The sequence below is a fragment of the Pelophylax lessonae genome (genome assembly GCF_965119305.1).
Source record: "Pelophylax lessonae genome assembly, chromosome: 1".
NCBI classification, from domain to species: Eukaryota; Metazoa; Chordata; class Amphibia; order Anura; family Ranidae; genus Pelophylax; species Pelophylax lessonae.
The window spans coordinates 860,327,414-860,344,774 of record NC_138768.1 but is presented as its reverse complement, the minus strand read 5'-3'; the positions used below and the strand labels follow the sequence as shown (position 1 = coordinate 860,344,774).

General features: G+C 41.9%; 1 protein-coding gene across 1 annotated transcript in view; it reads right to left on the bottom strand.

Moving 5' to 3' along the window:
• The window catches only part of SPEF1 (sperm flagellar 1), a 40,312-nt gene extending 26,217 nt beyond the window's left edge, over window positions 1-14,095 (bottom strand). The window contains exons 1-2 of the mRNA XM_082243817.1: window positions 13,935-14,095; window positions 2,073-2,184 (exon numbers count right to left, since the gene is read on the bottom strand). Coding sequence (XP_082099943.1) covers window positions 2,073-2,184; window positions 13,935-14,043 — 221 coding nt within the window. The 5' untranslated portion in view covers window positions 14,044-14,095. The remainder of the gene's footprint in view (window positions 1-2,072; window positions 2,185-13,934) is intronic.
• Between the last annotated feature and the right edge of the window lie 3,266 nt (window positions 14,096-17,361).

Below are 17,361 nucleotides of genomic sequence, written 5' to 3'. Positions count from 1 at the left end.
CTCCCTTCTGTGATGGGGGGATGTCGGGGGTCGTCCCTGGGGGTCCGTGGTGTGTAGGCGTCCCAGAAGGAATTCGGGATCCTAAGGTCCTCTACTTTGGGAGCGATAGTATGTCCAATGGTCCGTGGGTGGACTCCGGCCACTCAGTAGTGTCCAGAAATGAGACATGCCCCCTCCAGAAATGAGACATGTCCCCTCCAGAAATGAGATATGCCCCCTCCAGCAAAGAGACATGCCCCCTCCAGCAAAGAGACATGCCCCCTCCACCAAAGAGACATGCCCCCTCCAGAAATGAGACATGCCCAATCCAGCAAAGAGACATGCCTTCTCCAGCAAAGAGACATGCCCCCTCCAGAAATGAGACATGCCCAATCCAGCAAAGAGACATGCCCCCTCCAGAAATGAGACATGCCCAATCCAGCAAAGAGACATGCCTTCTCCAGCAAAGAGACATGCCCCCTCCAGAAATGAGACATGCCCAATCCAGCAAAGAGACATGCCCCCTCCAGAAATGAGACATGCCCAATCCAGCAAAGAGACATGCCCAATCCAGCAAAGAGACACTGCACGCTAGGGGGAGGGAGCCTCAGGTCTTCGGGCCATGTGCCCCTGTTGCCACCCCTCTTAAAGTGCTGCCAGGGTCCCATGGACCCACTGGGACCCATGCTCACAGCACACAACCTTATGGGCAGCGGCCGGGTGTTAAAGCCCATTTTTCTTGCTGGTGCGTATATGTGTTACACATAGAGTTGCCACCTTTTCTTCATGCCACACCTGAGCTCTTCAGCGGCACACGGCAATTTTTTTCTAAGGGGGAATTCTGTGGTGTAAAGGGAAACTCTAATGTAAGGGAGTTTCTGCTCACCAGCATTCCCCCTTAAATGAGGTTTCCCAAAGCCCCCTTACATCAGAGTCCACCCCTTAAAGTGGATGTAAACCCTCCTATATACCCAGTGAAGTGAACAGCCTCAGATGATACACAGAGGTGAAACAAATCCTCCTACATAAGTTTTACTTGTATGTGTGCAATCTTCACCTTTTTAAAAAGGGCACGTCCTGTTAGAATTTTCTCTTCCTGATTCATCTGTGGGAGGGAGGTTTGGCCATACACTGTGAGACAGCTGATTGGAGGAAAGGCACACACACCCTCTCCACATAGGCAGAGAAATAAAGAGCTGTGCTGTGAATAGACCAGCTCTCTGCTCATCTATTTATAACACCCACCCTGACACATAATTCAGCCTGAGTTTATCTCAGTTGATAGATAACCTGTCTGAAGTTATCATGCTGATAACAGAAAAACAGAGCAGGAGAAAGAAGGACTTAGGACTTTGAAGAGAGAAAAGTAAACACTACAGATAGATGTCAAATTTCATGAATCAGGTTTACATCCACTTTAAATCTGAGGCCCCCTTACCTTAGTGTACTCACTGGCTTAGAGGCAGGAGAGAGAAGTGGGAGAGGGGGGAGACTTCAGTCACAGACAGGGGATGGTGAGCTCACTCACCTGAGGATGGAGGCTCAGGCACACACACCTTTTATCCACGATGTATTTGCTGGTTGCTGAGCTTCAAACCTCCAGCCCACACACCCCTTTCCTGAGGCACAGAATGCTGAGGTATGGTGTGTGGGTGGGCAGACAGAGGGCTAGGGGTGGGGGAGCAGATCAAGCCCTCTCTCCTCTCCTGTCTCTGTATGGGGGTAGCGCCCATGTGCACACCTACGCACTCGGCGGTTGTGGTACTTGGGGAGCCATAGTCCATTCTGAAAATTGTGTCCGGGTTTTCGGTGGTCTGAAACCCCGGCCACACAATTCAAAACTCGGACTGTCCGGGTGAATCCTGGTACGGGTGGCGACCCTAGTTACACAGTTGGCATGAGCATTTACAGGTACAGTAATATGAAAGATTGCGTTGGAGTCAAAGAAGGGCTCAAACCTCATGTAATCAATGGTGATCCTCCAATGGTCACTCTTCACCAAACTGCGGATATTACCCATTCCCTGGCTGCTACTGGAAGGGTGGAGATGAAATCGGCCCTTTTGGGGTCAGCAGGTGAGGAGAGTCACTTACCGGTTCAGGGTGGCCCAGTTGCTGAGCTTCTGTTGGGTGGAGTTGGCTGGGGCATAGTTGTGCATCTCTACCAGCTTAGGAAAATGGAATTTCACCACTTCGGCGGTCAGCACTGCATGGAGAAGCACAAGATATACGGTGATGTGAGCCACTGTAATGTGTTCTAGAAGGGATATCCTATTCTCATACAAGGAGGGATAGTCTTTATACTGTTCATAGTATAATATTTATACTTTATACTGTTATAATATTTTAAAATATAGTATAATATTTATAATACAATTATAAATATAATATAATATAATATTATTAATATAATACATAGTATAATATTTATACTTTATACTGTTATAATATTTTATAATATAGTATTATATTTATAATACAATTATAAATATAATATAATATAATATTATTAATATAATACATAGTATAATATTTATACTTTATACAGTTATAATATTTTATAATATAGTATAATATTTATACTTTATACTGTTCATAGTATAATATTTATACTTTATACTGTTCATAGTATAATATTTATACTTTATACTGTTATAATATTTTATAATATAGTATAATATTTATAATATAATTATAAATATAATATTTATAATATTTATAATATAATATAATATAATATAATATAATATAATATAATATTATTAATATAATACATAGTATAATATTTATACTTTATACTGTTCATAGTATAATATTTATACTTTATACGGTTATAATATTTTATAATATAGTATAATATTTATACTTTATACTGTTCATAGTATAATATTTATACTTTATACTGTTATAATATTTTATAATATAGTATAATATTTATAATATAATTATAAATATAATATTTATAATATAATATAATATTATTAATATAATACATAGTATAATATTTATACTTTATACTGTTCATAGTATAATATTTATACTTTATACTGTTATAATATTTTATAATATAGTATAATATTTATACTTTATACTGTTCATAGTATAATATGTATACTTTATACTGTTATAATATTTTATAATATAGTATAATATTTATAATATAATTATAAATACAATATTTATAATATAATATAATATTATTAATATAATACATAGTATAATATTTATACTTTATACTGTTCATAGTATAATATTTATACTTTATACTGTTATAATATTTTATAATATAGTATAATATTTATAATATAATTATAAATATAATATTTATAATATAATATAATATTATCAATATAATACATATTGATAATACATATTGATATTTATACTTTATACTGTTCATAGAATAATATTTATACTTTATACTGTTATAATATTTTATAATATAGTATAATATTTATAATATAATTATAAATATAATATTTATAATATTTATAATATAATATAATATATTATTAATATAATACATAGTATAATATTTATACTTTATACTGTTCATAGTATAATATTTATACTTTATACTGTTATAATATTTTATAATATAGTATAATATTTATACTTTATACTGTTCATAGTATAATATTTATACTTTATACTGTTATAATATTTTATAATATAGTATAATATTTATAATATAATTATAAATATAATATTTATAATATAATATAATATTATTAATATAATACATAGTATAATATTTATACCTTATACTGTTCATAGTATAATATTTATACTTTATACTGTTATAATATTTTATAATATAGTATAATATTTATAATATAATTATAAATATAATATTTATAATATAATATAATATTATCAATATAATACATAGTATAATATTTATACTTTATAATGTTCATACTGTTCATACATAGGGGAATATTCTTCCTGGAAACACAATCTTATCAAGAATGTTACTGTTAGGTACATGACTGTCGGTCTATCTGATGATCACACTGTTATAAGCAATAAAATTGTAAAAAAAAAAAAAATAAATAACCACCCCCCCCCCCCCTCCCCAATTAAAAATTAGCTATTATGACAGGATGTACAAAAAATATATAAATTAGGAAGAAATGTTAAAAAGATTGAAAAAATTAATCAAAAAATATTTACCTCCTTTTTTTAACATACTGTCACCAGTCACTGTCCCTGATCACCACCACACCAGTTATACAATGACCCTGCACTGCTCAGGTGACAGTATTTACAACAAACAAAAAATAAATAAATTATTAAAATTCCTAATTTTCCAAAAAATTGTGACAAAGAATTACGACTTCAAAAAACTCACCATGCATCTTATTAAATGCTTCAAACTGTCTACTTTCCGAAAAAGGGGTCATTTAGGGGATATCTCTGTACTGTCCCGGCATTTTAGGGCCTCAAGAATTGAGATAGGGTGCCAATACATGAGGCGTGATCAATTTTAAGATCTATCCCATAGTTTGTGTACTGTATAACTTTCCTACAGACTAAATACCATACACTGATTTGGGTTATTTTCACCAAATAAAATGTAGTAGAATACATTTTGGGCTAAATTTATGAAGAAAGATTATTTGCAAAATTTTAAAAAGGAGACAAAGAAAAACGTGTTCACCCCCCCCCCCCCCCCCAAATTTTTGGTCTTTTTCACTCATGTAGCAAAAAATAATAAACCCAGAAGTAATCAAATACCATCATAAGAAAGCTTTATTGGTGCGAAAAAAAAAAAAAAAGATATTTATTTCATTTGGGTACAGCGTTGTATGACTGCGCAATTGACAGTTAAAGTAGCGCAGTGCTGAATAGCAAAAAAAGGCCTGGTCATGAAGGGGGTAAAACCTTCCAGAGGTCAAGTGGTTAAAGGTGATTGTACAATCAGATTGTAACAGATTGTAATATGGTGAACTTTATTCATCTCATTGCTAATCACTGTACACTGCAATGGGTGAATAACGTGTATTCCAGCTATGATTGCACAATACAGAAACAAACATTGTAACCTTATCACTGGAAAATAGGGTTTCCATCCGTCCAGATTTGACGGACAGGATCAGATCGGATCAGATGTCAGCGGACATGTCACCTCTGACATCCGATTCCCCATAGACATGCATTGGGTGACTGTTCAGATCCAAGTGGGAAGGGGAAGAATTGTGGGACTTTATATGAGACTCATGACCAACTGAGTCTCCATCCCTGTTGCATAGAAGCAAAAACAAGAAACAAAAAACAAAAATTGGTTCAGATCCACCAAAAAAACTGACAGGCGGATCTGAACGGTCCGCTTGTGTGAAAGGGGCCTAACTCAGTCCACTATAGCATACATTGTCAGATAGTCTTACCCTTCCCTACTCTACTAGAAGTGTGTTATGTCTCTGTGCTATCTACCCCCCTGCAGTACATTTTTCTGCCAGTAGATGTCCTCAGTCTTTTACTAGATGTCTCTGTTAACCACTTTACCACCGGAGGATCTTGCTGTCTTACGTCCAGGCCACTTATTGCGATTCGACACTGTGCAAATTTAACTGACAATTGCGCGGTCATGTAACGCCGTACCCAAACGAAATTTACGTCCTTTTTTCCCCATAAACAGAGCTTTCTTTTGGTGGTATTTGATCACCTCTGAGCTTTTTATTTTTTGCGATATTAATAAAAATATGCGAAAATTTTGAAAAAATAATATTTTTCTACTTTGACAGTTAAAAAATATCCAATATATTCAATTTTTGTCATATATTTAGGCCAAAATGTATTCAGCTACATGTCTTTGACAAAAAAATTCTCAATGAGCGTATTTTTAACGGCTTTATGACCGGAAGGTTTTACCCCATTCCTGACCAGGCCATATTTTGCGATTCGGCACTGCATTATTTTAACGGACAATTGCGCGGTTGTGCAATGATGTACCCAAATTAAATTTCCCCACAAACAGAGCTTTCTTTTGGTGGTATTTGATCACCTGTGAGATTTTTACTTTTTGCCCTTTAAACAAAAGAAGAGCGACAATTTTGAAAAAATAACAATATTTTTCACATTTTTTTTATATGAAATTCCCCCCCCCCCCAAAAAAAATTTAAAAATCAATTTTTTTTTTATCATTTTAGGCCAATTTGTTTTCTACTACATATTTTTGGTAAAAAAATCGCAATAAGCGTATTTTGATTGGTTTGCGCAAAAGTTATTGCGTTTACTAACTAAGGGAAAGATTTCTGTCATTTTTGGTGGCGGCGATCTGCGATCTTTTTGTGGGACTGCGACATTGCGGCGGACAGATCGGACCCTTGACTGACATTGTTGACACTTTTGGGGGTACCAGTGACATTTCTACAGTAATCAGTGCTGTACATATGCACTGTTACTGTAATAATGACACTGGCAGGGAAGGGGTTAATTTGTTATTGGAGAGGGAGGGGTTAATGTATGTCTGGTGGGGAGGGGATTGAGTGACACAGACACAGATCGCAGGTTCAGCTATGCTGAATCCTGTGATCTGTCCCTGTCTGTCACTTAGGAGATCCGCCCACTTTGTTTACACAAGCGGCCGGATTTCCACACTTGATCCCAGACGATCGGGGAAGAGCAGTGGTGATCACCGCCTCTCCTCCCCTGGCCCGACTCCCGCTGTAACTGAATACAGCGGGAGCTAGCCTCCGGTGGCGCGTGCGCCGCCGAGAGAGGGGAATGTCTGGTGACGTAGGTCTTCGTCACCAGACGATAACGAGCCACTGTGCCGCAGTACAGTCAACGTGACTGGTCGGCAAGTGGTTAAAGAGATTTTTCATCATAGAAACCAAGAAACAGAAAAGTGATGGAAAAAAAAAAAAAGACCAAGTGTTGTGTTGTGTTTTTTTTTTAATAAAAACTTGACAGAGGCTCCAACACTTCCTCTTTCTGTCCAAAACTAAAATAAAAAAAATCTGGAGTTGCTCTTTAAGATTCTTCTGCAGTAATATGAAAGAATCAGTAATAGAACATTTGAATTTTAAAGCGGAGTTCCACCCAAAAGTGGAACTTCCGCTTTAGGTATTCTAACCCCCTGACATGCCACATTTGGCATGTCATTTTTTTGGGGGGGGGGGGGAGCGGGTACCTAGTTTTGACATGTACCCGCTCCCACTTCCGCTCGGAGCGCCGCGGCGCCCTGAACGGAAGTTCTCCTCTCCCCCTTCCTCCCTGCAATCTTCTGGGACATGTCAGAGGTCCCAGAAGATTGCCGGCCAATCAAGATGTGCAGCGCGACTCGCGCATGCGCAGTGGGTACCCGGCTGTGAAGCCGCAAACTGTCACAGCCGGGTGCCCACAGCAGTGATGCCGGCGCCGCCGAGATCAGAGGGAGAGGATCGAGGCTTCCGGCGGCCGCATCGCTGGACCGTTGGACAGGTGAGTGAAAAGGCTGGAACTCCGCTTTAAAGGCAATTTATTTATTATCAGGTTTCTGCTGCTATCTGAGACTCTTGTGCTGACATTTCCTCTCACTTCCTGTCCTGCTGTCATCACCTTCACCACACAGTAAGTGAGAGAAAATCTGCAACAGCAGCTCGGACAGAAATACAAACCGAGGTGGTGGCGCACCGAAATCAAAATTCCCGAAACTTCAGGTTGCACTTCACTGAAAATCAAAATGGACAGTTTAAAAAAAAAAAAAAATTATTAATGTGGTTGGCATTTTTGCATTGAAGTCAATGAGACGCGATTTTGCATTGAAGTCACTAGGGGGCACTTTTGCATTGAAGGCAATGAGACGCGATTTTGCATTGAAGTCAATAGGGGGCGTTGTTGCATTGAAGTCAATGGAATGAGATGTGATTTTGCATTGAAGTCATTAGGGGGCATTTTTGCATTGAAGTCAATGAGATGCGATTTTGTATTGATGTCCTTTTTTCCCACAAATAGAGCTTTCTTTTGGTGGTATTTGATCACCTGTGCGATTTTTATTTTTTGCGCTCTAAACAAAATAAAGCGACCAAAAAAACAATATTTTTCACATTCTGCTATATAACATTCCCAAAAAAAAACATTTAAATACCAACATTTTTTTAACATTTTAGGCCAATTTGTTTTCTGTTACATATTTTTGTTAAAAAAAAAAATAAAAATCGCAATAAGCGTATTTTGATTGGTTTGCACAAAGGTTATCGCGTCTACTAACTACGGGAAAGATTTATGTACTTTTTATTGTTTTTTTTTTTTTTTTACTAGTAATGGTGGTGATCAGCGATTTTTAGCGGGACTGCGACATTGCGGCTGACAGATCGGATCCCTAACTGACATTTTTGGCACTTTTGGGGGGACCAGTGACATTACTACAGTAATCAGTGCTAACAATATGCACCGTTACTGTAATAATGACACTGGCAGGGAAGGGGTTAACACTGTGGGTGATCAAGGGGTTAAGTGTGAGCCTAGGGGGTGTTTTCTAACTGCATGTGGGCGGGGCTTGTGAAATGATCATAGAGACATGTAATCCTATATAAAAGGATCACAGGAGCTCTGTGATCATTCCAGGGAGAAGAACGGTCAGCTGTGTTTACAACAGCCGGCCGTTCTTCTCTCTCAGCGGGGAGAGATCGCAGGTGTCAGGCGGCAATCGGAGCCGCCTGCCCACTGCATCGGCTTCCCCGCTGCCCAGTGGGGGCGGAAGGGCGCCGCCAGTGGCGTGCGTTCGCCCCCTACTTGCAGGCGCGCGACCGACATAGGTCTACGTCGGTTTGCGCAGGAGGGCCGCACTATCGCAGTAAAAAGGCGGCGGGCAGTCCGGAAGAGGTTAACCAATGACAAATCACCACGTGTATGATCACTTTATACGCCTGTGACAATATTAACCTGTTGCTGACCACATAACACATACATGTGGCGGCAAAAGTGTGTGTTTAACGCCAACATGCCACACACATGCGTCACCGGGCCGCCATAATTTCTGCTCTGAGGGCGTGCTTGCTGTCAAAGAAAGTCTCCACTAACGATCGGTATCTCATTTAAGTCTAGGTTTACGTCTATGCGGCTGCGCGTGATGCGTTTTGCGTTTTTAAACCCGCTTTTTGATGTGTTTTTGCATGCAGTTTTCACGCATCTTGCATTTTTCTTTTTCACTTTAACCACATTAAGACCGCCCGCACACAAATTTATTGCGGCAGGCCGCCTCTACTTTGCGAACCAACGTTGCTCTACGTCATTCACACGCGTGGTGTTGGGGAGGGTGAGCGCGCGCTGCCGGCGGCGCACTCCCGCCCCTACCGATGCACGGGGCCGGCGGCGTAAACACAGCTGACCGTTCTTCTCCCTGGAATGATCACAGAGTGCCTGAGATTCTTCTATATAGGATCACAGATCTCTATAGTCATTTCACAAGCCACGCCCCCATAGAGTTAGAAAACACCTCCTAGGCACACACTTAACCCTGTGATCACCTCTAGGTTAACCCCTTCCCTGCCAGTGTCATTATTACAGTAACAGTGCATATTTTTAGCACTGATTACTGTAGTAGTGTCACTGGTGCCCCCAAAAGTGTCAGTTAGAGGTCCGATCTGTCCGCCGCAATGTCGCAGTCCCGCTAAAAATTGCTGATCGCCGCCATTAATAGTAAAAATATAAAATAAAATAAAAATGAGATAAATCTTTCCCCTAGTTTGTAGACACAATAGCTTTTTGCGAAAACCAATCAAAATACGCTTACTGGGATTTGTTTTACCAAAAATATGTAGCAGAAAACAAATTGGCCTAAAATTATGAAAAAATTAGATTTTTACAATGGGAATGTGAAAAATATTGTTTTTTTTTTTTCAGAATTGTCGCTCTTTTATTGTTTATAGCGCAAAAAACTGTCAAAAATGTCAGTTAGGGGTCCGATCTGCCTGCCGCAATGTCGCAGTCCCACTAAAAATCGCAGATCGCCGCCATTACTAGTAAACAAAATAAATAAATAAAATAACATAAATCTTTCCCCTAGTTAGTAGACGCGATAACTTTTGCGCAAACCAATCAAAATACGCTTATTGGGATTTTTTTATTCTACCAAAAATATGTAGCAGAATACAAATTGGCCAAGAAGGATGAATTATTTTTTTTTTTTTGGGGGGGGGGGGGGGATGTTCTATAGCAGTTCTATAGCAGAATGCGAAAAATATTGTTTTTTTTTTTTTTTTTTTTCAGAATTGACGCTATTTTTTTATTTATAAAAAAAAAAAATCGCAGAGGTGATCAAATACTGCCAAAAGAAAGCTCTATTATATTTTCGGTACAGTGTCGCACGGCCGCGCAATTGCCTGTTAAAGATTTCTTTACTGTTGGTGTTTCAAGGGTAACGCACAATTATTTTTTTCCCCTAACTTTTATTTGGGTACAGCGTCACACAGCCACGTAATTTTCCGTTAAATAACGCAGTGCCGAATCGCAAAAAATGGCCTGGTCATTAAGGGGGAAAATCCTTCCGGTCCAGAAGTATATAGCTGGTTGCTAAGGAGTGGGCCGCTACGTCCTGAACAACCGATGAGTCATCAGCTGTCAGCGGGGTTCCCCATGACAGCTGAATGTAAAAAAAAGAATTACCGCCAAAAAAAAAACAATAAAAAACGGTCTGGGGTCCCCCTTGAAAATCCATACCAGGTCCTTATCCAAGCATGCAGCCCGGGGAGGTCAGGAAACTAGTGAGAACCCCCAAACCATACCAGGCCACATGCCCTCAATATGGGGGGGGGGGGCTCTACAGATCCCCACAACCGCAACCAAGGGTTATGGGGGGGGGGGGGGAAGAGCCCCTTGTCCCTATCAACATGGGGACAAGGTGCTTTGGAGTGGATGAGGGCGGTGCCCCCTTTGCCTCAAAGCACCCCCATGTTGAGGGCATGCGGGCTGGTATGGTTTAGGAGGGGGGGGGGGCGCTTGCTTGTCCCTGCCCTTTCCTGACTTGCCGGGTTGCATGCTTGGATAAGGGCCTGGTATGAATTTGGGGGGGGACCCAACGCCATTTTTTTTACATTTTTTTTCTCTGCCGGTAATTGTTTTTTTTTTTTTACATTCAGCTGATGACTCATCGGTTGTAAAGGACCCTGTGGCCGACTTCCCAACACGCTCCTTAGCAACCAGCTTTACACGGGGTTTTAAAAGCGAAACTCCCCCCCCACCACAACAAAATGTAAAACGCATTAAAAATGCTAAAAACTCACATTTTTGGTGCGACTCCATTGAAGTCTATTATACGCAAAGCGCAATATGCTGCGGGTAAAAAAGTCCCTGACCCTTTTCTAAAAACACAGCGCACAGATGTGAACTACATCCATAGGGAAACAATGTTAAATGGACTAGTGCGTTTCTTCTAGACGCAAAACGCACCAAAAAGTGCATAGGCGTGTTCGTAGGTTTACTCGGCACAACCGCATCTTTTATATTTTACCAAAAGATTGGGAATTATACTGAGTCTGGGAGCCCTAAAGTTACCTTTAGTGTATTTTTTGCTGGAATTTTACGTTTCCTAAACTGTTGCGCTTATATAGTGTGACATAAAACATTGGAAGTACCACTGTTTTATTCTCCAGGGTCTCTGCTTTCAGAAAATATATCATGTTTTGGAGGGTTTTATGCAATCTTCAGGCCTAAAATCAGTGTTGGGGTAGTTACTCAAAAAATGTAACTAGTTACTAGTTACTTCTGTAAATTGTAATGAGATTACTTTACTAGTTACTTCATTTGAAAAGTAACTTCACTACTTATTACTTTACTTTACTTTTGAAAAAAAATATGAACAAATTCCAATGCGCATATTTATTTGTAGTGCACAAAAAACAATACAATATTTATTGTTATATATATATGACCACAGCGTGCCTCCTTTCAATGCCAGAGTGACCACAGCGTGCCCCCTTTCAATGCCAAAGTGACCACAGTGTGCCCCCTTTCAATGCCAGACTGACCACAGCGTGCCTCTTTTCAATGCCAGATTGACCACAGCGTGCCCCCTTTCAATGCAGAGTGACCATCGTGCCCCCTTTCAATGCCAGTGTGACCACAGTGTGCCCCCTTTCAATGCCAAAGTGACCACAGTGTGCCCCCTTTCAATGCCAGACTGACCACAGCGTGCCTCTTTTCAATGCCAGATTGACCACAGCGTGCCCCCTTTCAATGCAGAGTGACCATCGTGCCCCCTTTCAATGCCAGAGTGACCACAGTGTGCCCCCTTTCAATGCCAAAGTGACCACAGTGTGCCCACTTTCAATGCCAGACTGACCACAGCGTGCCTCTTTTCAATGCCAGATTGACCACAGCGTGCCCCCTTTCAATGCAGAGTGACCATCGTGCCCCCTTTCAATGCCAGAGTGACCACAGTGTGCCTCCTTTCAATGCCAAAGTGACCACAGTGTGCCCCCTTTCAATGCCAGACTGACCACAGCGTGCCTCTTTTCAATGCCAGATTGACCACAGCGTGCCCCCTTTCAATGCAGAGTGACCATCGTGCCCCCTTTTAATGCAGACTGGCATTGAAAGGGGGCACGATAGTCAGTCTGCATTAAAAGGAGGCACACTGTGGTCACTCTGGCATTGAAAGGGGGCATGCTGTGGTCACTCTGGCATTGAAAGGGGGCACGCTGTGGTCACTCTGGCATTGAAAGGGGGCACGATAGTCAGAGTGACGACAGCGTGCCCCCTTTCCATGCCAGAGTGACCACAGCGTGCCCCCAGATTGACCACAGCATGCCCCCTTTCAATGCCAGAGTGACCAGTGTGCCCCCTTTCAATGCCAGACTGACCACAGCGTGCCCCCTTTCAATGCCAGACTGACAACAGCGTGCCTCCTTTCAATGCAGACTGACCACAGCGTGCCACCTTTCAATGCCAGAGTGACCACAGCGTGCCCCCAGATTGACCACAGAGTGACCACAGCGTGCCCCATGATTGACCACAGCGTGCCCACAGATTGACCACAGCGTGCCCCCAGATTGACCACAGAGTGACCACAGCGTGCCCCCAGATTGACCACAGAGTGACCACAGCGTGCCCCATGATTGACCACAGCGTGCCCACAGATTGACCACAGCGTGCCCCCAGATTGACCACAGAGTGACCACAGCGTGCCCCCAGATTGACCACAGCATGCCCCCAGATTGACCACAGAGTGACCACAGCGTGCCCCCAGATGGTTGGAGAGTGCACAGACAGAAGGACCCATGATCGATCATTTACATCATGCCAGCGGGCAGCGCCAGGGAGCTGAAAAAGCCGATCATTTATGGAGGCAGTGAGAAGACTGTCTGTGCTAAATGCTGCTTTTGCCAGAAGCAAAACTGGGGGCACGGCTGAGCAGTGACAGTGAGCTAGGAAAGGGGCTGTCGCGACACTTACCTGCTAGGCTAGACAGACTCTGTGCTAAAAAAGCGGAGCGCCGCCAGCCCGCTACCTCATTTCTTCTCCCTCACTGTCTCCGAGTCCACGCCCACGGCTCCTGCGGCGGGAGAATCACTCCGCTGACGAGGAGGGCAGAGCCGCAGAGGATAGGCTAGGCAGGCACTCAGGCAGTGGGCGGACTGGCCGGCGCCCAGCCGGAACTTAGTTCAAGTGCAATGCAGCGGCGCTTCTGCATGTATACCTACGCGCCCGAAAATGGAGAAATAGTTCGCCTCCTGGGACCCTCCTGGGAATCTTATTTAATGTAAAAGCCCCTGGGAATAAAGCTGCCCTGATGATTATATGACCTCACGGCTTGAGTAACGCAGGAAAGTGCGTTCCTCAAGCCATGTAAAGTAATTTAGTTACTGATCTTACCAATGTAACTCGTTACATTACTACGTTACCAAAAAAAGTAACGTAGTTACTGTAATCCGTTACATTGTAACTCGTTACCCCCAACACTGCCTAAAATGATAAAAGAAAAAAAATGCAAAAAGGGCTCTGGCAGCGAAAGGGTTAAGGGTGTCAGACCTCCGTCGCTGAAGTCGCGGGCGATGTTCCTCTTGGGTCGGGAGAACGGGATCTTGTCCACCCAGGAATAAAGTTCGTGCAGGTTGTGCTCATCGAATTCCTCGGCCATCCTTCCTCCCTCGTACACCTGAGTCCTCGTCCTCTCAGGCTCCCAGCTGACATTGTTGTGTCTGCGGTCACCGTGGCAACAGACAAGGCTCAGAGAGCTCCTGGGAGATGTAGGCCTCAGGCTTTTGTTTGTTGTCGTCAACAAACTTTATTAGGATGTTACAGTTCACTGAAAGGCTTCTCTTACTGTCATTATGTCAGTCATAACCTTCTGTTCACACTACTGCCATGTTTATTTGACTTAATTTTCAGACCGTTATTTGTACGGCCACCATTGTGATCAGTTGTCTGACACACACGCACATATTTGCTTGATCGATCAGAATCAATCAATAAAGTTCAGACAAATTTGAACTAAGGTTCACTAAACCAATCAAAATGGAGGGACTGTGTTTTACAACTCTTATTAACCACTTCTGGACCGAAAGGTTTTACCCCCTTAATGACCAGGCCATTTTTTGCAATTCGGCACTGCGTTATTTAACGGAAAATTACGTGACTGTGTGACGCTGTACCCAAATAAAATTAGGGGAAAAAAATTATTGTGCGTTACCCTTGAAACACCAACAGTAAAGAAATCTATAAAAGCTGCTGCTACCGCTCAGTGCCGGTTCACACTGCTCCTTCATTACATGCGATCGGATGTGCAGTGCGAATTCAGCCATACACTTTGTATGGCTAAATTCGCACTACACCCACACAAAAGTCACACATGAGGCATTTTTTCAGCCGCATCAGGATCGGATCGCACAGTGGTTCACACTTGTGCGATCCGATCCTGTGCGAACTGTCAGATCGCACTGCGATATGCGATCAAACCGGTGGTGTCGTTAACATTTCATTGACACCCCCAGCGTATCGCATATGGCAGTGTGAACTGCCAGATGTGCGTTTGCGATGCGGGAACAGGCTGCGAATTCGCAGCCTTCCCGCATCGCACAAGTGTGACCCGGCACTCAAATGTATTCCCACATTTATAAGATGAACAAATAAAAATAAAAAAATGTGATAGCGCTGCTTAAAATGGTGATAATAAAAAACAATAATAAACATATAATATCATAGCATGTAATAAATAGAAATAATATATAAAGTGCAATGCAAAGCATTAAACACCTATAAAGTGCAACAATGGTGCAGAGACCGCGTCTCTGATTAAATAAAGTGCAAGTAAAACAATGTATCCTGGAGTGTGGAGAAAATAAAAAAGCACTCCAAAGTGCACCAGTGCAATAAAACGTCTTTATTTAATCAGAGACGAGGTCTTTGCACTATTGTTGCACTTTATAGGTGTTTAATGCTTTGTATTGCACTTTATATATTATATTTCTAATTATTACATGCTGTGATATATGTTTATTATTGTTTTTTTATTATCACCATCTCAACCATCTCACCATCTCAACCTCTGGACCGGAAGATTTTCCCCTTGAGTCCCGGTTCACACTTGTGCGATGCGGGAAGGCTGCGAATTTGCAGCCTGTTCCTGCATCGCAAACGCACATCTGGCAGTTCACACTGCCATATGCGATACGCAGGGGGTGTCAATGAAATGTTAACGACACCCCCAGTTTGATCGCATATCGCAGTGCGATCTGACAGTTCGCACAGGATCGGATTGCACAAGTGTGAACCACTGTGCGATCCGATCCTGATGCGGCTGCAAAAAAGGGTCCTGTGCGTCTTTTGTGCGGGTGCAGTGCGAATTTCAGCCATACAATGTACACATCCGATCGCATGTAATGAAGGAGCAGTGCGCTCCGAATTACATGCGATCGCCGCACTCGCAAGAGTGTGAACCGGCCCTTAATGACCAGGCCATATTTTGCGATTCGGCACTGCGTTGGACAATTGCGCGGACGTGCGGCGATGTTACCAAATAAAATTGATGTCCTTTTTTTCCCACAAATAGAGCTTTCTTTTGGTGGTATTTGATCACCTGCGCGATTTTTATTTTTTGCGCCATAAACAAAAAAAGAGCGACAATTCTGAAAAAAAAAAAAAAAACAATATTTTTCCCATTCTGCTATATAACCTTCCCAATAAAAAAATGTAAAAATCAGAAGTTTTCATAATTTGAGGCCAATTTGTATACTGCTACATAGTTTTGGTTAAAAAGAAATCCCAATATGCGTATTTTGATTGATTTGCGCCAAAGGTTATTTTTACTAGTAATGGCGGCGATCAACGATTTTTAGCGGGACTGCAACATTGCAGTGCACAGATCGGACCCCTAACTGACATTTTTGACACTTTTGGGGGGACCAGTGACATTCCTACATTAATCAGTGCTAAAAATATGCACTGTTACTGTAATAACAACACTGGCAGGGAAGGGGTTAACCCAGGGGTGATCAAAGGGTTAAGCGTGAGCCTACGGGGTGTTTTCTAACTGTATGGGGGAGGGACTTGTGGAATTAACACAGAGACCTGTGATTCTAAATAGGAGGATCACAGGCACTCTGTGTTCATTCCAGAGAGAACAACGGTCTGCTGTGTTTACAACAGCTGACCGTCGTTCTCTCTCAACGGGGAGCGATTGCGGGTGCTCAACGGCAATCACTGCCGCCGGTCCCTGTGGATCGGCTTCCCCGCTTCCTAATTGGGGCGGGCGCGACCCTCCGGCAGCGCGCGCCCCTAGGAGCACTTCTGCGAACCAACATACCCATACGTCAGTTCGCGCAGCTGAGCCAGCCTGCTGCAGTATATCTGCGATAGGCGGTCGGCAAGTGGTTGAGATTGATCATATTTATTGGTGGGCATACACTCTGATCGATTTCTTATCTGATCAATATGATTAGTCAATCTATACTCAACAACCCAATCAATCGATATATCACATACAGGGAATAGGATTTTGATCAATTGTTTGAAAGTTATGATCGTAAGTTATCAATAGCATCTCTGTTCCCAACATACAATCTCATAATCTGATCAATCGAAAAATAATGAATGCGTAACCAACCAACAAAAAGGGAGCACCAAAATGTACTGGCAGCCAACTAAAAGTGAAGACCAAACTTATCACTGATCACCATCTAAATGGGGACACCAAAACCACTGAATAACACCTAAAAGAGACACCAAAATCACTCATCACCATCCACAAGGGGCCACCAAAATCACTGATCATGAACAAAAAGACGGCACCAAAATGACTCACTGCCAGCTAAAAGAGAACACCAAAACCACTGGCCACCAACTAAAGGAGACTGCAAAAACCACTGACCACCAACAAAAAGGGGGCACCATAATTACTCACTGCCAACTAAAAGAGAACACCAAAACCACTGGCCACCAAATAAAGGAGGCTGCAAAA